The 23,971-nt window shown below is 44.2% G+C and overlaps 1 protein-coding gene across 1 annotated transcript in view; it reads right to left on the bottom strand.

Moving 5' to 3' along the window:
- KIAA1549L (KIAA1549 like) overlaps positions 1 to 23,971 on the bottom strand; it is a 126,559-nt gene that overhangs the window by 41,652 nt on the left and 60,936 nt on the right. Inside the window, exons 13-15 of the mRNA XM_061149431.1 lie at positions 19,328 to 19,506; positions 11,886 to 12,103; positions 4,867 to 4,996 (exon numbers count right to left, since the gene is read on the bottom strand). Of these exons, the coding sequence (XP_061005414.1) occupies positions 4,867 to 4,996; positions 11,886 to 12,103; positions 19,328 to 19,506 (527 nt within the window). The remainder of the gene's footprint in view (positions 1 to 4,866; positions 4,997 to 11,885; positions 12,104 to 19,327; positions 19,507 to 23,971) is intronic.

Raw genomic sequence — 23,971 nt, 5'->3', positions numbered from 1 at the left:
TACATATGATGCAATAGATCCCAGTGCACTTGAGAAATGTTTACTGGAAGAAATGAAGGGGTAGCAAGTCCCGAGGTGGGGTTCTCATTTGTCCTCTGGCTTCCGGATCCTACAGGGATTCGAGGGCTCCCCGTGGGCCAAGGACCAGAGTTCAGAGGAACCAGCATGGGTGGGATGGTGCTGTGCTGCTCCAGACTCGAGCGTTTCTTCCCGAGCTGATGGGCAGGTCTCCAGCCCTTGGCTGTCACCTGGGTATTACCCTTGCTCTCCCCCAGCATTAGAGGGAACAGGCAGTGCCGGCTCTCTCACTAGGAACTGTCCTTGGCTAAAGTGAAATGCCTCACCCAAGGACACACAAGGACTGGTCAGTACTAGAGGACAAGAACCCAGATGCTTCTTGAAAACTTGACACAACTCTTTAGGGTTGCTGAGTTACAGCGCTCCCTGTGGGGAGGTCTTGTAGTTCCTATACCACATCCCAACCTTTAACTCTGTCCAGTCCTGCTTCCTTCCCTTCCCTCAAGGTATCCACACCAAGAGTGTGGGGGCACTGACCTGCAGTAAGCTGCTGCCAATGCAGGAGATGTAAGAGACGCGGGTTCGATCTCTGGTTTGGGAAGATCCCCTGGAGGAGGACACGGCAGCCCACTCCAGTATTCTTGTCTAGAGAATCCCATAGAAAGAGAAGCCTCGCAAGCTACAGTCCATAGGGTCACAAAGAGTCAGACGTGACTTAGCACACATGCATACACTGGTCAAGAGGCTAAGAGGTCTCAGAGCCCAGGAGAGGCAGGATGGGTAGGTGGTACCAAGAGCAGAAGCAGGCAGCATCCAGAGCACAGGAGACCAGAGAGAACCAGCAGGCAGATGTCACCTGAGTGCTCACTGAGCAAGGAAAGTTGCCCCTTGCCCATTGGGAACCCACCTGCGTGGGAAGGAAGTCCAGCAGGGGAGGCCTGGCTCTGAGCAGCATCACTAGGCCATCCTGAAACCTGACCCGCCGACCCCCAAACCTGCAAACAAGAAACTACCTCCTGTTCCCCACATGCCAAGAGGCCTCCATCTCCGTAGGTTAACAAGTCTCTTTGTGGGCAGCCACCAGCCTGGAGAGGTCTGGATGACACTGGAAGGCCCCCTTCACCACCAAACACCTCCCCCTTCACCACCAAAAACCTCCCTCTGCCTCAGCCTCAACCAGGGAGCCTGATTTCCCATCGTCAGATATTTCCCTGGGATTAAAGGGCTCTGTTAAAACACCATGTCCTATTCATTAACATGAGATAACATATCAAGCCAGGGTTATTAACAGCTTAAACTAGTCGGCAGAGGCAAGAGAAAGAAATGAAAGGCTGAGATGGGAGACCTATGTAAGCCAGTTCTAGGTGGGATGCTTAGGAGGTGAATGGGGTGGGGGCAGGGCCGACACGGAGCACGTGGTTCAGAGGGCAACAGCAGGGGGCTTCTGGTAAAGGACAAAATCCCCCAATCCAACCATTCGCTCCCCAACGAAACCAGAAGTTGGTTATACCCTTCACTGGCACATGGTGTGGTACCAGGGCATCCTTGTGCTTTGCTTTGGTCTCTGACTCTCATGCCACAGTTGTAAGAGCAGGAGAGCCTCCCATTAACAACAGGATTTACAGGTTTACTGAGAAGGCTCCAGACTCCCTGTAAGTTATCTCAGGCAATCAGGGGCCTTCTAGATCACATTTCATCCCTTGCAAATGGAAGCCATCGAAACAACTGTGTCAGGTCCTTAGTTGCAGCATGCAGGATCTTTTCATTGCAGTGCATGGATTCTCTAGCTGTGGCAGCGGTTTAGTTGCTCTGCAACACATGGGATCTTAGTTCCCTGATCAGGGATTGAACCCATGTCCCCTGCATTGCAAGGCGGATTCTTAACCACTGAATCACAAGGGAAATCCCTGAAATAGTTACTTTTGTTTTGAAATATTACGCTGAAGTTATCTTTTCTACCCACTTATACACTGGGAGGAATTCATTTCAATTCATGTCCAAGTTAGTCTAAAGATATGGTCTGGCCTCATTAGGACTGATCAATTTTGGACATCTTTTTAAAATCCTGCCTTCTTCTAAAAGGGATGCCTCTTCCTAGAAAATTACTACTCAAGTGAGTCCCAGTAACTGCCAGGAGTGTACAGTACGTCTTAGCTGTTAGGGTGGCAAAGTGGTTGAGAATCATTGCTGCAAAACACAGGGGTTCCCAACCCCCTTGTAGCTAAGTCTCTTCTTCATGCTCTTACTCCTCCTGCTCCATGGAAAAAGTTCTGCAACAATCCTGGCGGCCATCAGTCCCAGGGCTGAGGTTTGCCTGTGATGAGTGTGTTTGTTGGCTTGCTCATTTACTCCTTTATTTTTACATGCAGGCATTTCCTTTGGGACTCTAACGCAGGCAACCTTTGAAAAATTCACACTTAAATCAATCTCCCAGTGCTTTTGTTTCTACCACGTTAAGGAGTGGGTCCTGGCGTTCCCTCATCTGGCAGAAAAGACTTGGAAATGTTGGCCTGGCTTTAAGATGCCCAGGCCCAGTAGGACACCTGACATGCTTCCAACTGAATGACCTGTTCACTGCTGAGCTACTGGGTTCTTTTCCAGGAGCGCTTTGGCACTTTTGGAAAATCAAGATTCAGAAAATGAATGCATGCATTGTTTAAAACCATGACTCTTCTTTCTCTACTTTATCTGCAGGTCCACCTTTTGCTTGTGTGAGTTCACCATGCAAGAGTTCTTGTGGGACCTGCCATCTTAGAGAGATCAGAAATACAGGGCATATGTTATGTAAAGACAGATATATAGTATGGTGGGGGCGCATGGAAGCTGTATTAAGGGGTAGTTAAGGGGACAGGATCTGGAGATGCGTAAACATATCATGTAACTGCCCGGAGCCTCAGTTTCCCACCTATACAATGGGCATAATGAGAATAACCACTTGTCTGGTGACAGCAAATACAATCGCATTATACACGTAAAAAGGCTAGAACAGGGCCTGGTCTAGTGTGGGCAGCCAGGAAATGAGAGCAGATATCGCTCATGTAATCAAAAGGTTCAGGAGGAAATAAAGGAAGCAATTTCATTCTTAGCATCAACAGTCTAAATTCTTCAAATTGTTTCCCAGATGATCATCATCTCTTAAGGAAACTTGTATTTGCATATGTTTTTGTGATCACACACACTTTTCAAAGAAACATATATTTTTAAAAAATCTACTGAAATGAAGTGGGCTTCCCTTAAAGTAATCTGTAATTGGAATATTTATACATGAATGTGAGAGGTAAGCAACCTCATTTTAAAAAAATCCTCTCTCTCCTGCTGTTCTAATGCAAAATTCCGAAAGTATCCAGTGAATACTCCAAGTCCTGGCACAGTGGTGAAAAACACCTGCAGTGTTCTCTTTTCAAAACTAACTGTGTTCTGGCCTATTTCCTCAAACTGTGAAAACGTCTATGTCTAGAACCTCATAAGAAATCTATTAATACAAGTCTTGAAAAAAACTAAGAATGCTATCACATATCAGCAGAATATTCCTGAGCAGAAGATAAAGTTTCCCAAACTACAAGCATCCAGGAAGAATACTCACTGTTGGCAGGGAGAGATTAAATGGAAATTTCAAATGCCCTACTTTTAACTACAGGCTGATTATCAAATTGATGACCAAGCTTGGCATAAGAAATATTTGTATGAAGAGAAAATTTAACATTGAATACTTTAATCTGGAGGAGAAAAAAAAAGAGATTTGGCCAAAGCATTTGGAATTTTACAAAATTAAACCACCTCTTAGCTATGAAAAATGAAAAAGAAATAAAAGATAAGGGTATCACCACCAACACAGACATCAAGTTTAAATGTCAGGAAGGTAATTAGAAATTCAAATTAGGTATAGCATTTCTGTTTTAATTGGACCATTAAAAATCCCACTTTAAGCTTTGTGGCAAAGAATGACCAATTCCGAGGGGAAAAAACCTTCTTGCCTTCAAATTAGCACCGTATGTTTAAGAAAGCAAGTGTAATTTTCAAATTACAACCTCACAATTAAAACAAAAGTTTATCTGGATATATTTGAATCGTAACTCTTGTTACAGAAAATTTTGTATTTGTAATTAGAGAAACATTTTAGAAGAAAAGGAAAGAAACATTTTCATAAAACCTAAGAGCATATTCAAGACCATTTGAATCTTGGGACACAATAAAGCACTATTGAACATCTTAGCACAGCATCTTTCACTCGAACTCATGAGAGCAACTACACATGACGGGATGTAAACAGTTTGATAGGAGGCACCAAACTGTTAAGTCATCACCTGGGGAATTTGATGGGATTAGAAACATTTTTGCAGCCTGGAGCACCCCTGCACATAAGCATGTGCTTCATCATGTGAAATCACCAAATCGCTCTGTGGGAAATCTCATTGTTTCCATGGCATATTGAGGAGTTACGAAATCAGGAACAAATCCAACTTCTCAACAGTGCTCTGGATTAAAAGACGCCTATGTTTAAATGAATTCTAACCCACGGCCATGGTTCCTACTGAGATTCTAAGAACAAAGGGGAAAAAATTAAGGACATTTAGCATCGCTGTTCAGTATAAGGTCAATAAAGTACTATTCATAAAATAGTTGAATTTAGACCTTGAGATTCTTTGAGCAATAATTTGTTACTCTGATACATTCCAGTTAGTCTTACTTTGCAAAAGAGGAAATAAGGAATAATAAAATAGAAAACATTTCAGTGTATTTTTAAATTCCACTGATACACAATAAACTAAAACATGACAGAATGCTCTATCCCCTTTGCATTCAGAAAAACGCAAAGCTTGCATTCACCTCTGCCCACCAGACACTTACATCGTATCCACTGTTACGGATCCCACGCCGGGGTCGCTCCCGAGTTACCAGAAGGTCCATCTCTGTTTCCCCTGGACTCGGGCTGTTCAGAGATTGCCGGCTCCGGTAGACAGAGTTCTTCATCTGTTGCCTGAAGAAAATTCAACAACTGTTATGATGCAGCAAATACCCTGACAGATGGAATTCTCCACTGATCCAAACTACAGGCAACCAATGAAGGCTTTGGATTTGCCTCGCGAATCTCAGAATTGATGGTATTTGTTCCCTGGCCATCAGGAACTGTAGAAAGAGTGGAATAAAGACTCCCCCCATCCCCAACCAGATGCTGTAACCATTTGACTGAATTGTAAGTGCCCTTTGGTATGGAAACTGAGTAACTCTAATCAATTGCATCACTGCAACCTCATCTAAAATTCTGCTGACGGCAAGACCAGAACTCTCCCTTGACCCTCCAGGACAGTGAACACTGCAAGAACAAACTTGCTTTTGTTGGCTTTGTTGACTTAGCAGCCTCCTACTTCTTTTCACCTTTCTAATTTCACATGCAGGATTCCATGATGTGTCAACAAACACTGTGGATAATAAGCTTCTTAAACACCGCTGACGATAGATTTTCTTTTCTACCTTCATCACAATGGATTCCCTTCTGGGCTAAGGAGCCATGAACCGCAAGGCAATCAGGGGCCCATGCATCCACCCATCCATTACTGAGTGGCTAAAATGTACCAGGTAGGGTGGAAGAGGATGAGGATCCACAATGAGATGGATACAGCCCTGTTTTGCTGAGCTTACATTCTAAAGAGGCAGATAGACAGTGCGCCTGGTAATTCCCAAAGTAATAAGGGTGACAGATAGTGACTAGGATGTGGGGTGACTTTAGATAGGATGGTCAGGGAAGGCCTCTCGAGAGAGGTGACATTTCGTGAACACAGCCAGCCACATATCAACCTGGACACAGACCATTTCAGGCCTAGGAAGTTCACTTCAATTAATTTCAAAGTTAGTTTACAGTTACGGTCTAGCCTCATTAGGACTGATCAGTTTTGGACATCTTTTTAAAATCATGCCTTCTTCTAAAAGGGGTGCTTCCTCCTAGAAAATTACTACTCAAGTGAGCCCCAGTAACTGCCAGGAGCATGCAGCCCCTTATAGCTGTTAGGACGGCAAAGTGGTTGAGAATTATGGCTGCAAAACACAGGGAGGGAAATGGGAGGGAAGTTCAAGAGAGAGGGGACATATGTACACCTATGGCTAATGCATGCTGATATTTGGCAGAAAACAACAAAATTCTGTAAAGCAATTATCCTTCAATTAAAAAATAAATTAATTAAAAAAAAAAAAAAACCACACACACACAGGGATTCCCAAACCCCTTGTAGCTAAGAGTCTCATCCGCATGCCCTTACTCCTCCTGCTCAGTGGAAAAGTTCTGGAACAATCCAGGCTTCCATCAGTGCCAGTGCCATCATTTGCCCATGATGAGTGTCTTTGTTGGCTTGTTTATTTATTCCTTTATTTTTACATGCAGGCATTTTCTAGTGCCCTGACCAGGGACTGAGGTTCACATGTTCAGAGGCTCCACCCAGCTCACCCTAGGAAATGCATACTTTTGTCATTACTGTTTTGTTTCTACTTGTCCTTAGAGGAATCTTTTTTAGGAGGGGGAAAGAACCAGTAACAGTGAGGGCCGTGGCTGTGCTTTTCCTTTTGCAGAGGAGGCAACTCAGGAGTGATGACTTTTTTGCAGGGTTTTATTCTGCAAAATTTGCAGGGTTTATCCCACATGATTTTGCAGGGTTTATCCCATATGATCTTGCAGGGTTTATCCCACAAAAGTAGGATAAAGTCACTGGCTACTTCCCTCTCATCCAACAGTAAGTTTTTCTCTGTAAATTATTTGCATTTCAGAGCATCTACCTTCAGAGAACTCCCCTATTTAGTGTCTTGGTTCTAAGATTCTATCCATTCGTGAGTTCAAGGTACAGAGGTTGTGTTATTGTTAGTGACCATGGAAGAAACCTGGGAGGTAAAGATACCTTTTCATGACCCCATACCCAGTTAGTCAGAGCATGACATTCACACACTGCTAGTCTAGAACAGACATCAGAACCCCAAGGGCAAGACCCCACCCTTGCAATTAATCTAGGGAATAAAACATACACTATTAGACTGACTCCCTCATCAAGAGGAGCTTACACCTGTTTAGAGAGCCTCTGTGGTCTTTGCTCATCTGGCACCAGGACAACCCTCTTTAGGTAAGGGCACTGGGATGGCCAGCTTTTCTCCAGGGATAGGCATGTGACACAGGCCAGATAATCACGGCATCACAACCCCATGGCCATAAGAACTAGTCAGAGAGTGGGCACATGAGTTGATCAAGTGCGACTAAGTTTCAAGGCTTTTGCTACAGCAACCAGGAAAGAGGCATTCTCTTGGCATTGTGGTTTCTAAGAAGATAGGATATAAGCCTAGAGTTGCTGGCAGCCAGTTTGCCACTATGAGGTAACAGCCTGCCTGAAAAGGAGCCAGCAAAAGTGAAGAAACAAGATAAACGTGGAAATCATTGTATGACCTCTTGGATCTAGCCATGCTTGAAGCCTTGGCCTGTTCAGTGGTAAAATTTCCCCTTTATTGAGCCAATTCATGTTGGTTTTCCATTATTTGCAACCAAAAGAATCCTGACTAATATAGGAGCTTACCACCTAATGTTATAAACTGTGCCCTGTAGCTATATGCAAATAGAGGCGTCCTCTAGGAAAGGAGCACAATCTTGTGAAACAGAATCTCTTCTGAGTGACTCATACTTTAAGGAAGACCCCAAAGAATTCTTTCCCTTGACCCAATTACAAATCATTCTTTGAAAAAGCCGACTCCATAACTGTCCTGAGATTGCCAATTAACCCATTTAGAAAAGATTTACTAATAATGGTGGTGGAGGAGTAAATACTAGGATTAGCAATTGACATTTAAGTAGGTTATTTTGGAAGTATTAGAAATACAGTAGTGAGACTGTATAAGCCCTTTCGAGAACCTTGAATGTGGGTGCGCCCTCAGACACTGGCATACCCTCCAGTATCCTTTTCCATCAAAGACAATGTTCCATTATATACAGCTTAAAGGCTGCTGTTTAACACGAATCTCAATTAATCAGGCTACCAATGTGTGCCTGCAACTACTTTGAAATAAACTGGGCTTTTGGGTAGAGATATTACTTATTTTAATCAAATAGAGTTCCATTAGGTATATCATGTCCTATTGGTATTTTCCTATGTTCTTTAAAAGTTAACAAATTTTAAAACTTGCAAAATTGAGGTGTAAGTTTTTTAACCTCTGAAAATATTGCTGGGAGGAGGAGGATGGATTTCATTTGGATTTTTTAGGAGGTTTGGATCAATCACTATAGTTTAAGAAAGTAGTTCCTGAGCATTGTGTTCTGTGGAGCCCTAGGGTTCCACAAAGATGGACTAGAAGGAGGAGGAGGAAGAGGAGGGGAAGGGGAAGAGGAGGGAGAGGAGGTTCTGCTTCTACCAGAGTAACTGTCTTTACAGGTTATTGCCTTAGGTTGGGTTCCCCCAGAAGTAAGCTCTGTGATGATATAGGTAGAAGTGGTTTATTTGGGAGAGGGTTCCAGGAAGCGCAAGTTGAGAAGTGGGAAAATGAGAGAGGAAAGGGAAGTAAGCCAATAAAGAATATGGTCTAGAGCAGATCAATGTCTTGGGCATCTGGGGCTCAAACTTACTGGAGAAGTGTGGGAGATCATTATTTTAAAACGTAGGTTTCATTGTTATTCAGGTATGGTAAACCCAACAGATCGGGGGATGACTGCCATCGAAGAGATGGCCTGTATATTCACTGATCCCAAGAGAAAGGGGCATATCACACTATGGAGGGCCACACGGGAAGCACCAGGGTCAGTCACGAGGCAGGGGGAGTGCAGGGAGAATGAGGGTAAGAGCCTTTATTGTGGCTTTCATGGGAAAGAACTGGAAAGGGGTGATGTGGGCAGGGAGATCAGGGGCCCAGACTGCCAGAGCCCCTGTGTGTAGGAGGCAGCTGGGGTCTGAGTTCTAGCTTGCTCGGTTTGTGCGTGATGGGTGCACTTGCAGAGGAAAATTACTGTCCCTAGGAACTGGCAACCCAGCCCCGGGAGGGGCAGTTTCTCCAGGGGCCAGACCCCAGATGTCAAATCATCAAATACAGAAACCAGAAAATGTGGTTATTACAACAGTGTAGAGTTCTCTTGCCAGGGGTATTTATCCATCAGTTCCCATCTGTCACGGACTGCAGCTGCTCCAGAGCATATTAACTACCTGACACTTCTGCTTGGGGACCTTGTATCAGAGTCACAGATGTTCGCAGCAAGAAGGACGCTGCTGGCTTATTAGGAGGGCTGAGGGGACATGGAGGGGGCCTCTGATAGCACCTGCCTCAGTTATATTATGTACCTTGTATCTCTGAAGACATAAGAGTTTATAACATAAAGATGGGGGTGTGCTCTGACTTAAAAAAAGCTGTGAAAACTCTTTGAAAGGATATCAGGATGAGTCAACATTTGGACTCTAAATTTTCATTTGATTTATTTAGCTCTCAGGGTAAGCTTCTGGTTATTGACGCTATCTCTGACCTAGAGAATGGGTTCCTTACTCGTGCCTTGCCGGGGCTGGTCACTGAGAGCAGAACCTCTAGAGAGCTGAACTGTGAATGGTAACTAACAGGTATGTCTCACCTGTGATAACAGGTAAGATACAATGGGCAGCAGTGGACAGTGCCTGGAGTCAACAGCAGAGTGTGACAAGAATAGGGCCCGAGGGACTTCCCCGGTGGTCCAGCGGCTATGACTCTGCGCTCCCAATGCAGGGGCCCTGGATTCTATTCCTGGTGTGGGAACTAGAACCCACATGTGCAACTAAACGTTTGCATGTGGCAACTAAAGATCCCTCATGCGGCAACTAAGACCCAGCGTAACCAAATAAATATCTTTTAAAAAGAAGAATAGTGTCCAAGAGCTTACCAAGTCTCTTTCTCGACATTAATCTTTCTCTTCTCGTCTCCATCTCTTGCTGATCTCGTCTCCCTTTCTACCCCCACCCCACCTGATTTGTGGTTATCTCTAATTTTTTCCTTAACTGATCACATTTTTTAAATTAAATCCTTTCTTCAACATGTACTAAGAATTGCCTGTATACTCCCAGCATCAGCAGGCCAGCAAAAGGCCTTAGAAAACTGGCCCGACCTTTTGTTAGGAAGTGGAGATGCACCTCTTCAGAAAAATGTTTTGTTCATTCTCGTTATAAAATGTCTTCACTGAAAACTGTATTTAACTCTCAAATAATTTCTAAACTAAGTTCCGCATACTTGTAGATGACTTTTGATTCATTTTCCAAATGTCAGCAGGAAACCCAGGAAAAAATAAATCCCCACTCAAGTCTATAAAAGACCCCTGAAGTAAAAAGTCCCAAAGTGTGAAGTAAAAGCCAAAGACACCCCCAGCCTCCCATTAAAATCCACAGATGTCCTTCCCTTTTTTCTACGGTTATCAACATGGGGGTATGTGCGCTGTGATCCCTTCCCAGTGTGATTTTACACCAACAGCTTGTTGTCCCCACCAAGCCTAATAAGAAGCCTGGAAAATGAGGCACTGGCTTAGAATTCCCTCTTTTCATTATTAAAAATAAATCATGAAGATTCCATTCATAAAATTTAGTCCCCACTCCCAGCTTGACTATGTGGCTTCCATCTAGGCCCATCACATAGTCATTTTGGCTTTTAATAAATACCCACTCAGTCCAGGAACCATCCTGTCCTCCCCAAGGACCTCTCTAGAGGCTGTGTCTGTGAAGGCTATGGTTTGGGTTGGAGCACTGGCAGCTCAGAGTCAAGGGGCAGCTGCCAAGGAGAACGTGTGTTTGGAAGAGTTGGTCTCAAGTCATGAAAATGCTTCTAGGGGAAGTGCCTCAGAGGGAAAGGCAAAGAAGAGAAGTGGGCCTGTCGAGCTTTGCTGACATTTACCCCTTTTCCCTCAGATGGTAAAGAAACTGCCTGCAATGTAGGAGATCGGGGTTGAATCCTTGGGTCAGGAAGATCCCCCTGGAAAAGGGAATGGCAACCCACTCCAGTGTTCTTGCCTCGAGAATTCCATGGACAGAGGAGCCTGGCGGGCTACAGTCCACAGAATCACACCTGACTGAGTGACTACTCACACACACCACTTTTCCTAGTAGGTGAAGCCACCCCCTGCTGAGTTAGCAGCAAAGCTTAGAGGGTTGCCAATTTCAACCACCAGGCCTACCCCTCCTTGCTAGGGCAGGCCTGCCTTTTAGGCTGAGTATCTCACATTTCAAACACCCAGCGCACTTGTGAGCAAGAAACTCTCGTGTTCATCTTTCTCTCCCATTAGGCCTTAAGTTCCATAAAAGCAGAGACTGGGCTGTTCAGTCCACCATAAAATATTGAATGACTGAACACATGACCATAATAGTATTCAGCATCATGCCTGGGGCCCAATACAGAGCAGGAGACAATAAATGTCAAATGGACAAGTTTTTGAATTAAAGACAGGAACCCAGCAGGGAGATTGGAGTAGCTGTGCAGTAAATATTGATTGAAGCTGAATCAAAAGGTGAGGCATGGAGTCTGTTTTTCTTATGTAAGAAACACTAAAATTATTGATGAATACACTGTCCCTTGATCTGGAAGTTGCATAACCAGGTAGGTGATAATTTTATGTGAACCCAGCTCTGAAACAGCTACAGGTTTGAAAACATCATTAAAAGCTAAGGGACAATTACGGTTGTTTGCATAAGTGTTGTTTTTCAGTGGCTTTAATTTTATTATCTTCCAGACTCATTGTGGAACTCCTGCTTGTACAGACCAGTGCGGCCCAGACCAGCAGCCTGCAAAGATGACAGTCCTCAGGCGACAAATAGAACCGGAGGCCTGGACGGTACTGCCCGAGGCACCCCCCGCCGTCATCCCACCAATGGTACAGCGACCCCCGGAGAACCCCTTAGGAACTGCACCTGTTTTTAGCCTCAGTGAACGGGGCACACAGTTCTGGGTCTGGATCCAAGACGTGCTCAATTTCCTTTGGTGCTTTTTCATACATCTTTTTCCTTTCCGTCTGAGCCTTGCTAGCCTCCACCGGGGGGAAGTCGTAGTAACCCTTCCTCTTGGCTTTGAGGCGCAGCTTGTTCCGATAGTGTTCAATGTCTGACTTCTGCTTCAGGGCTTTGTTCACCTGGGGAGAGAAAGAGTCTCATCATGCATGGTGCCCAATACACAGCAGGGGACAATGACTGTCAAGTGAATAAACAAGCCTATGGCCATTTAGCTGATGTCCATCTGGATAAGACCACCAGTTCTTGAAAGGCTAGAGTTGGGATGAATGGGGTGGGAAAGAGGAGTAGACATCCTGCTTGCAAGTTCTCCTCGCTCTATCAACCTGCACTCGAAAGCTTATTTTTGTCAGTCTATAGCTTTGTTGTTGTTGTTTATTTGTTCAATCATGTCTGCTCTTTTGCAATCCCATAGACTGTAGCCCACCAGGCTCCTCTGTCCTTGGGATTTTCTGGGAAAGATTACTGGAGTGGGTTACCATTTCCTCCTCCAGGGGATCTTCCAACCCAGGAATCGAACCCATGTCTCCCTGTCTCTTGCACTTCAGGCACATTCTTTACTGCTGGGTAATTTTGAAGGCTTCAGTGGCCATTATTGCCAACCAGTTCCTGCTCACCTGTCAAAGATACAAACGGATGACTGCACTAAATAAGTGAACAAATGATATGAAGATGTTATGCCCACAAACAGAGCTGAATGGTGAAACCTGCCTGATACTTACTGAACAATATGGAGAACCATTGGAGCTGTTTGCAGTCAGGCTTGACTACATTTGTATAATCATGTATAAAGTAGAGAGCATTTTCATAGCTAAGATTTCAAGGAACAATCATGGAAAGGCTGGTAAGTGTGGGGATGACTTCCACCTGGCAGATGAGGAAACTAAGAGTCAAAAAAGCTAAGTTAGTAAAGCGAAGAGTTGGGACCCCTAGTGAACTAAGAGCTCCCCTTACAGATTCTGTGCTATGCCATCATTGTGGTGGCTTACATGCGTGATGTCTTCTTAACCTTCATGACAACCCATAATCAGAGGTGGGGTCAGGGTTTGACCTTGGACAGTCTCTGTCAGAGTTCAGAGTCTGCACATTTAGCTGCTAAATACCCTGCCCCTTAGGATGAGAAGACAAAGTACAGAGGGTCCAAGGTCTAAGCCCCTGGATTGTAGATTCTGCCCAGGGAGTGGCTGGGGGCTGGGGTTGGTGTGGGCTTGCCAGAATTGGGGCTTTCCATTTGGAAGATGCCCAAGGCAATGGTCAATCGGCAGAGCATTGGAGCTGCATGCAGAGCTGGCAAAAATCCAGAGGCCCAGACCTGCTGAATCAGAATCTTCAAGAGTGGGGCTTGGGCATCTGTAGTTTGCAAAAGTCCCAGAGCTGACTCTGGTCCCGTACCTGAGTGAGAAACCTCTGGCACTGATCAGTGGTTTTCAAATTATATTCCGTGGATTTGTGGAAGATCAGTAGAAAATCTGAGAGTTAGGAGTCTTGCCCTCCAAAAGCCAATACACAGCTATTTTCATATTGCTTTAGCAAGCCCAGGGACCTGGGCTAAGAACTGTTGCCCGAGGGCTCCAGGAGGGTCCTCAGGAGACAGGGAAGCGCAGGGGCAGCCAGAAGACGGGGCTGAGCTGCTGGTCCTCGTTCCCAATCAACAGAGCAGCCGCCCACGCTCCTGTCTGCTGTCTGTGCTGGACTCCTACAAGACAGTGCGGTTGAAGAAAGGATTAGAGGGTGAGAGAAGGCTTAAGGTCCAGCGGTCTCAGAAACTTGAGGTCGGATCCCCAGGTCAGGCTCTGCTGAGCTTCTGAAGACACGTGAGAAGTACAGAGGAGGCGAGGCCAGGGAAGACAGGAGGAACTGCCTGGAGGCCCCGGGGACACGGCAGAGGAGATTCCTTACAGCTGCAGCCAATGCCAAGGGAGGAAGAGAGGGCCGGGGGGGTACAGCTGTCTACCCCCTTTGTATCCCTCCTGCACCTGAAAGTCCCCCAGGTAGCAGGGTCCAAAGCCTGGAATTCTGGGCTTCCAGCCATCGGACCCATGAGTCCCTGTCTTACCTTCCACGCTGCTGATGATACTTGAGATTAAGCTCTTTTTCTTCTTAAGTCTCTTCTATTTGGATAATGAACTTAAAATCTGCTAGGACATCAGGACTCCAAAACCTAAGGCTGGCAGTACTACCTTCTGCAGAGGGAACTGCCTGCTCCCCTCTGTCCTCCGGGTCCCCCCGCTGCCATAGGGAAGCACGGGAGCAGGGTCCCCTCTTGAGCCAAACTTAAGTAAGTTTGCCCGCAAAACAGGGGAAGATCTCCTTTTAAAGTCAATCTCTCTCTCTCACTCATTCTCAACTCTTCACAAAACATTTACCAGAGTTCACTGGGTTTATATGCAAACACACCCTTGGGAGGATAATTCTGTTGCTTTCAGTCATTTACATTTTAATGATGGTGTGGCATAAAGCTGGGGCTAAGGGTATAGGTTCTGGAACCAGACCAACTGCCTGGGTTTAAATTCCAGCTCTGTCTTTCCCTAGCTATGTGACCCTGGGCACATTACTTAACTTCTCTGTGCCTCAGATTCTTTCGGTGTAAGAGGCAGATAATACTACTGCCCTCACGGAGCTGTTGTGAGGATTGCAGGAGTTCACACGCATGGCATCCTTGCAATATGGCCAGGCACTGGGACCAACTCTAAAACAGGCTATCTATTTTAAATATGGGAATGAATATGTTTCTACACTACTCTCTCCATTCATTTTGAAGATTTTTGTATGAAGAACAGAATGTAAAAATAATTTCATTATGTCTTTTGTATATTGAAAAAATAAACATTATTACCATTAATGTGGGTTGTGCAGGGTTCATTTTCATCAAAGACTAAGGGAAAGGGAGTCTGACAGAGACAAGGGGAAGGGAAATGAGTAGCTTTGGGAGCACAGAGCACTAAGGTGGGTAGGCTTGGGTGGAATGGGGCAGTCGTGGGGGCTTTAGACTGAACAGCATGGGTGCAGCACTTTGGGGGCAGGGAGTTCAGGGGAGGGGCAGGACGAAAAAAGGAAGGGAGACAGGCCACGTCTACCCTGCTCTCTTAGAATGTCCCTGTTCCTTCTTGCCCATCGAAGTTACTCTGGTTCTTTTTTCTGGCTCTTGTTTCAAGAAGGAAAGAGGAAGGGGCAATCCAGCTGCAAGAAGCAGCTGTGACAACACAAACCAACAGCCGGGGGCTTTGAGGGTTAGACACAGCACTAGCTGGGTCTGGTCAACAATAGTGGTGAGAGTGTGGTGCTTTAGGAAAACCCATCCACGCAGCTAGCTCAGAAGCCAGGAGCCCGAGCACCTATATATATCCCATCCTCTAGGATAAACTCCCAAATGCCCAGGACATGGTTCAGTATGCAAGCAGATTCCAGTCCTGACACTTTCCACTGCTAGGTGATTCTAGCAATGTACTCATCCAGGGGTAAGATACATGTCAACAGGTGTACAAAGCCAGGGGTTCACCAACATGAGGCTACATGTTATGTAGATGCTTTACTTTTACAAGGTTTAAAGAAACAAACTGAGGAATATATTTTTTCTAACTCTTGCAAAGATCTCCCCAACCTGGGTCCTGATGGTATCTTTAGGCTGGCGGCATCTCACAAGTCTTTAATTGTTCCCTCATTCCACTTGCCACTGAGAAAACCAGCAAAGAAGCTAGCATGACATCCTCTGAGCCAGGAATCCATTTCTGGAATCCCTTCTTAAGATGACATTCCAAGAGAATTTCAAAGTCAGAGATGAAAGTTAACACTGTCAGTAATCAGACATATCAGTATCAGGTACTTCTTGATTCCATGCCCATGAAGGGGCACATCATTCCCATGGATATATGAAAAATTCATAACCTCAATCCAATCATAAGAAAACACCAGATAAATCCAAACTGAGGGACATTCTACACAGTAACTGGCCAGTACGCTTCAAAAGAATAATAGTCATGAAGAACAATGGTCACAAAGGATGGAGGAACTCTCCCAAACTTGAACTACCCCAAACTTGTTTGGGAGGAGACTCAAGAGACAATTAAATGCCACATGGGATCCTGGATTGGATTACAGAACAGAGAAAAGACATGAGAGGAAAACTGGTGAATTTCAAATGAGGTCTGCACATTATTCAACAGTACTGCACCAATATTATGTTCCTGGGCTGGGTCAGTTTTTTATAGTTACACAAGGTGTTCATATTAGGAGTAGTAGGTAAACAACTAGCTGGATAAAGGAATTCTCTGTACTATTATGGCAACTCTTTTGTAAATCTAAAATTATTCTCAAAATAAGAATTTCTATAAGTCATGCATGAAAACTAAAACCAAAAAATACCTGGTTTGAACAACGAGAGAGTAGTTTCCCAATCAATGGTGCACTTACTCAATCAAGACATTCACAACAATTGTCAGAAAGACAATAGCAACACAGCCAATGCTTAAGATACAAGATATAAGGTGGTCTGAATATGATAAGATTCTAAAATATACATGAGTTTGAGCAAAAGCTTGAAGAGAAAGTGGAAAACATGAAAACAGGATATGTTAGGGTAGTGAAATTACAGTGGTCTTTCTCATTTTCTGAATTTTGTATGCTGTTATTTTGTTTGCTTTAAAATAATCTTTAAAAGAGTTACCTACAATTCATAAAAAGAAAATTTATGGCTTTGAGGCTGTGTTTTCTTCACTTAAACAAGCTGCCTGTAAGAGAAGGAGAAAAATGATAAAATAATCTGCCTAAAATGTCACAAGGTAGCAAATTACAGAGGACAGTTCACGGCTCTTTTTTCAATCCAGATGCCAGCAAGGTCTATTCCTTCAACTACCAAAATGTGACACGTATATAGTTCTGGACAGGGAAAATGCTCCTCTGTTCTGTGACAGTCTGGCTGAAAAACAGAGTGGTAGGTTAGATTTAGCCAACATGGAATCTGTCCCCATGACATTCACATGGCTAAGCTGGGATGAAAAGATCTAGGCATGGCGGCCGTCACCTGGGTCCATACTGGGTAGAGGGTCTTAATGAAGAATAGTTACCAGTGCATCAGTGATAACCTCAGAGGCCTCTAATCTGGGGCTTGAGTGTCCAGTGGCAGAACTGGGCTCAGGGAAAGATTCAGTGGCTATGATTGGCTTTGAGAAGGTATATAGGTTCCCAAATTGTAGGGCCTAAGGGCATTAAGTACTTGATCAATGAATCCTGGATGGTTAGCTGACTAATGATGAAGTATGCTCAGTCACTCAGTTGTGCACGACTCTGTGACCCTATGGACTGTAGCCCTCTAGGCTCCTCTGTCCATAGGCTTCTCCAGGTAAGAATACTGGGGTGGGCTGCTATTGCCTACTCCAGGGGATCTTCCTGACCCAGGGGTCAAACCTGCGTCTGCTACATCTTCTGCATTGGCAGGTGGGTTTTTTACCACTAGCACCACCTGAAAGTTAATGATGATGATACCATAATAACATATTTGTTGTATGCTAGACAATATTCTATGTGCTTTATGCATATTAACTCATTTGATCCTCATAACAGTCCCACTGTACAGATAGAGATACTGAGGCACAGAGAATTTAAGCTGTTGGTAATGGACAGGGAGGCCTGGCGTGCTGCGGTTCATGGGGTCACAAAGAATCAGACATGACTGAGTGACTGAACTGAACTGAACTGAAGGTCACGCAGACATTAAGTAGAGGAGTCAGGACTCACATTCTTGCAGTGCGGCTGGAGAGTCCATACTCTTTCAAGCAAAGCGCTCTTCTTTACTGACGGGCCACAGTAAGTCAAAGAGAGGGAAGGAGTGCTAGATAGGGAGCCATGGGACCTGATCAAGCTGTCACAATAACCTGCAGTGTGACTCTGAGCAAGCCACCTGAGGCCTGTGACTTCCGTTTCTTTGTCTGAAAAAAAATGAGGAGGTTGGCATGCAAGTGCTCTATGACTCCACAGCCAGTTAAGCTCTTTTTATTTTTAATTATCTATTTATTTATTTTTATTTTTGGCTGCCCTGTGCTGCTTGTGGGAGCTTAGTTCCCCAACTAGGGCTCAAACCCGGGCCCACATAAGTGAAAGTGTCAAGTCTTAACCACTGGACCTCCAGGAAATTCCCAGTTAAGTTTCTTTTTAAAATTGATGAACATCAACTCATCACCCCTCTAGGCAGTTCAGTCTCTCTGTCCAGAAAGCAGAAGGAGCTTCCTAGATCAGGTCTGTAACAGGATTTCTCACGTGGCCTGGATGGGGGACGTGGACAAGCCCTGAAGTGCGCTTACAGGACTCAGCTGTATGGGGTCGCGGTATGTTCCTCAAGGTGTGGTGGGAAACAGCCTTTGAAGCTTAGGAAATCTCCCACCCAGGGAAGGTAACCATAGCCAGCCAGGTATAAACCAACGAAGTGAACAACCAACCTGTTGAATGACAACAGAGAATAGCAATGAAATTATGTGTGTGTGCATGCATGTGTGAGGTATTCACAAGGACATTCCATGAGCATGGCCTTCAGGGATCATAAACATCTTCAGCCCCCTGACCATTCTGCTGCAGAAGATGGAGAAATGGCAGCTAATTTTTACCCAATTTACTCTCTTGTTCTCCCCTAAACTGCCTCAATCTATCATCTATCTATCTCCACCCACCCATCCATCCATATGTTTTTCTTTGGTGAAATCTTTATTCTCTGATGTATAGTACTAATCTTTTTAAGACAGGAAAATTGACTAACACCATGCTATTTATTGATATTCCTCCTGGAAGCATGCAAAGCTTGCTCGAAGGAATAAGTCATTTCAAAGTCTATGTAGCGGGCCACATTCCCTGTCCATATCTCCTCTGGTCCCCTATCAATTCCAGCTCTCTCCATCCCCACTGCCACAGATACCCCATCATGACCACTTTAGTGGTGTTATCAAGAAAGGAAGCAGGCTGTGTGAGTGAGGGGTTAGGGAAGCAGAATTTTGGATGTTTCTCTTCATAATGACAGTTTCTTAAAAAGTCCCCTATGGGCTTTCTGGCCTGGAGAATTCCATGGACTGTATAGTCCATGGGGTCGCAAAGAGTTGGACACAACTGAGTGACTTTCACTTCACTTCATTTCATGGACTTTCTGATGAAGGTGGAAAATGCTCCAAAAACATCACTCAACGAACTGGTTTGGGGTGACCGGTGTCCTGATTCGTTCCACTGAGGTCCGCACATGAAGAGGTAAAAATGACCCACAGAGCCCCATACACCTGCACCTGGAGCCCCCAGAGGCTCCTCCTTGGTCCACATTCACAGAGGCCTGGCTGCACCCACTCTCTCCCGCTCTGCCCTGGGGTGCTCACCTCGCCGTTGAGGACGGCCGGCTCCTGGCTCCTGTCCGAGGTGGGGTGCACCACGGGGAGGGCTGTGGGTTTTATTCCGATGAGTTGCACAGACCCAGAAGACGTGTCAAAGGGATCCACAGCCGCCTTGCCAGAGTTGTCAAAAAGGACCGCTCCTTCCTCTTCATCACTCGCCGGCACTAAAGCAAAACATAAACACATTGATTTTCTGTTGTAGGGGAGCTGCACCATCGTGGGGGAATGTATGTCAGGCTCACAGCCTAAGGACATCATTTTACTCAAAATGACCTCAGGAACAACAGCGTCTGGTTCCGTGCCAATAGCTCATTGCTGCTGGTGACTTTCTCTTAAAATTTACTATCTATACTATTCACCCCACACTGGTTTGAATTTAAACGGCAAAACCATTCCTTCAAAACTGTGACAGAACACATTTGGGGGAAAAAAAAAACGTTAATTTTTTTCTCTATATTTGAGTCGGAGATGGGGAAAGTGCCATTTGGCCAAACTTGGTAGCTATTCTTAAAATATGATAATCAAGACAATAACAGCATTCAGTTTAGTCTCTGCCACCAAAGCCACCCATTCTGGCATTGCATAAAGGTCATGAGTCTTCCTTGGTCAACCAGCCACAGTAATTGCTGCTGAAACTTTTTTTCCCCTAAAGATTGTTTCCCCAGTGACTAAGGTTTTGGTTTCTTTCATTTGTCTAAAATGAAAGAAAGCTAAGAAATAACCACTGAGAAATGAATTTAAAGCTACAGAGAAAGTCACTCAGTCATGTCTGACTCTTTGCAACCCCATGGACTATACAGTCCATGGAATTCTCTAGGCCAGAATACTGAAGTGGGTAGCCTTTCCCTTCTCCAGGGGATCTTCCCAACCCAGGAATTGAACCCAGGTCTCCTGCATTGCAGGCAGATTGTTTACCAGCTGAACCACCAGGGAAGCCCTTAAAGCTATGGACAATTCCCCTAATTACCTAGAGCGATTTGCACCTACACTCTGTTAAACTGATGCTCCCCTCTGACAGAGGGTTCTGCTGCAATTGCTGAATGACAGCCATCTGCCTTGTGCGTCCATAGATAGGCTGATGGAGAATGTTCCAGGGCCAGTACCATGCTGATTTACTTAAAGCACATTCCCATTAAATAACTATACGAATGACAGTTTACTAAGCATGGCTCGGCAAAAGATAAATGAAGCCTGTTCAAACAACCAACCCAGTAAGCAACTTAGGGGCAAAATAGGTGTTATATAAAATATAAATGTAATAGAAGTGTATTCATCTTTCCTCCTATCTCACAAGATTGTGATGTCATTTAAATTATTAAGAAACACATAGTTTGTGTCATTCTGTCACTTATCATAATCACAGAAGATTGTCAAATTAAGCCAAGTAAATTGCTATTTTTACAAAAGTGGTTAAAACTCCTCATAGTCTAACCATGGGTTATGGCTGGAATATTTGGGGGTTCTGTGGACTTATTTGTAAATAGCAGGTCACCAATGAGCCAATGACAGAGGAAGATCTTTATTCAGATGTGTTACCAGATGCATATATCATTTTAGAATGTAGTTTTGGCAGGCAGTTCTTGCTTTCCCACCATTATCTCCCTCCCAGACAACTGCTATGAAGTTCAAGATGGCATCAAGATGAGCTGGGATCCAAGATGCACTCCAAGATGGCACCAAGTAATTCTTGGCTCATAGTCACATAGGACTAACCTGTGTAACAAATAGGTAATTGCAGAAATGACAATGTATCGCTTCCAAGTCTAGGTCATTAAAAAAGTATTGTTGCTTCCACCTTGCTCTCTCTTGGATTACTTCTTACTCTAGGGGAAGTCAGCTGCCATGTTTATGAGACCACTAAAGTAGCCCTATGGAGAGGTCCATTTGGCAAGAAATTGAGACTGCTGCCAACAACTGTAACAGTGAGCCATCTTGTAAATGGGTTTGGTTAGGCCTTTTGATGGTTACAGCTCAGCCCAACATCTTGACTGCAACCTCATGATATACTCTGAGCAAGAATGACCCAATTAAGCCATTCCTGAATTCCTGACCCACAGACATTATGTGAGATACTAAATTTAGATAGTCGTTTTTGGTGGCTAGGTGTTGGGGTTTGTTACACAGCTGTAAGTAACTAATACACTTCCTAAACAACCCCCCTCCTCTGAGCTTCCACTTGCTCCTCCTACTCCTAAAATACACATTCCACCAGCAACCAGGATGGATTATCTTTTCAGGAGATAACCAGATCACAGCACTCCTTTGATCAGAACCCTCTGAAGGCTTCATCTCTCTCAGAATAAAACCAAGCATCTTTACTGTGACCTACATGTTCTGCACCACATGGCCCTGGCCACCTTGCTGAGTCCATTTCCCAACTCTCCCCTGAGCCAGTCTGCTCCAGCCACAGTGGCCTTTTGAACACAGCAGGCTTCTTCCCACCTCCAGGATTTTACATTTACTATTCCCTCTGCTCAGACTGCTCTTTCCATGATTCTTTACCTGCCTAGTTCCTTCTTATTTTTCAAGCTGCTGCTTAAAAAAGACTTTCTTTATCCACCAATCTAAAATAACTCACCTCATCCCTCTATTATTCAGCATCACCTTTATCACTATTGCTGTATTGATTTAATCTGCTCCCATCCCCTGCCACTATAACATAAGCTCCATTCATGCCCATCTTTTTAAAGTCTGATGCCTTTGCCTTTAACAATGTCTTACATGCAGTTGGCTTTCAATAGGGATTTGCTGAATGAGTGAAGGAAGGACTAAAATTTCCTGTCTTGGAAAAGGAGATGCTTTAGTACCTGCAAAACCAATAAACATATAAAAGTTAAAGTCTTGCTATCATGAAACCATTCAGAGGTTGAAAAGATGGTACTTCACATTTTTATTGCTTCCAAATTGTGATACTCTTACTTCCCACCCCATGGTCAGGTAAAGGGGCGAGCATAACTATAATAGGACAGGAAAAGGATACCCTGGAAACTACAAACTGCAGCTCTTTTCCATCATCACTTAAAGTCATATTTAGATTCACACAATAATTCCTCTAGGTTTCTTTATGCATTAAGTGCTAATACATTAAAGTGTTATGTGAATACAGCAGGTTCATGAGAATATTTAAAGCATAATTTGTCCCCAAAGAAAAAAAGGATGGGACAATGCCTAGAAAAGGGCCATGGTGAGGCTGAGAAAGTCCTAGAACATCATCATGTAATCATCAGTAATTGCCACCAAGCACCAAAATGTTTTGTTTGCATTGCTGGTTTGAACTTCAGTAAATAAGGCTGGAAAGAGATCTCACTTTCTCCTATTTCAACTGGCAGGAGGAGAACCTTCCCATCAGAGGCAGAAAATGCCCTTAAACAAAACGTGTTCTTTTGTGGGGGAATCTTTATTAAAGCTCAAAGACAAATAATCTACAACTAGAATCACTGCCCTTTGGTGTTGCTTATCAAATAATAAGTGAGTCTCCATCTCATTGAGAAGGGAAAGAAAATAAAAACTGAAACTGTTTTTGAGCGAATATCTCTGACAAATCCTCAAGGGCCCTGCCAAGAAAGTAGTGATTCATCCTCCAAGCTCTCTGATTCTTGTCTCCCTCCTGTCCCATGATAGCTAGGGGCAAGGTCTGATTAAATTCTGAACCCTGGCTGTGAAATCATGGTATCTTAAAGGAAGGTACACCCTTACGGGTTTATGGAGGGTCTTTCTTCTAAATAACTGAAGGTATAAATACATACATTATGTTCTCACCTTGAACTCATTTTTAACTCTTTCATGGAAACCACTCTTCCTAAGGTGATATTTATTTTCTTTCAGAAGTTTGCATGCCTGGGTGCTCAGTTCCTCAGTCATGTCTATCTCTTTGTGACCTTGTGGACTGTAGTCCGCCAGGCTCCTCTGTCTCTGGGATTTTCCAGGCAAGAATACTGGAGTGGGCTGCCATTTCCTTCTCCAGGGGATCTTCCTGACCTAGGGATTGAACCTGTGTCTCCTACATCTCCTTTATTGGCAGGCAGATTCTTTACTACTGAGCCACCTGGGAAGTTTAAGCATCTGTATTCAGTTGAGAAAAGGCCAAATTGTTTTGCTTTCAAAATCCTAGCTCTCACATCTATTTTTCCCACTTATATTTAAACATCATCTTGAAACAGACTCTAAAACTGCCTATAGCTATGGTAGGTATGGACCAAACAGAAGCAGAAGATATTAAGAAGAGGTGGCAAGAATACGCAGAAGAATACAAAAAAGATCTTGATGACCCAGATAACCACGATGGTGTGATCACTCACCTAGAGCCAGACAACTTGGAGTGAGAAGTCAAGTGGGCCTTAGGAAGCATCACTATGAACAAAGCTAATGGAGGTGATGGAATTTCAGCTGAACCATTTCAAATCTTAAAAGAATAAAAAAAAAAAAGATGATGCTGTGAAAGTGCTGCACTCAATATACCAGCATATTTGGAAAACTCAGCAGTGGCCATAGGACTGGAAAAGGTCAGTTTTCATGTCAAGCCCAAAGAAGGGCAATGCCAAAGAATGTTCAAACTATCACACAATTGCAGTCATCTCACATGCTAGCAAAGTAATGCTCAAAATTCTCCAAGCCAAGCTTCAACAGTAT

The sequence above is a fragment of the Dama dama genome, chromosome 1 (genome assembly GCF_033118175.1).
Source record: "Dama dama isolate Ldn47 chromosome 1, ASM3311817v1, whole genome shotgun sequence".
Classification (NCBI taxonomy): Eukaryota; Metazoa; Chordata; class Mammalia; order Artiodactyla; family Cervidae; genus Dama; species Dama dama.
This window is presented reverse-complemented; position numbering and strand designations above follow the sequence as displayed.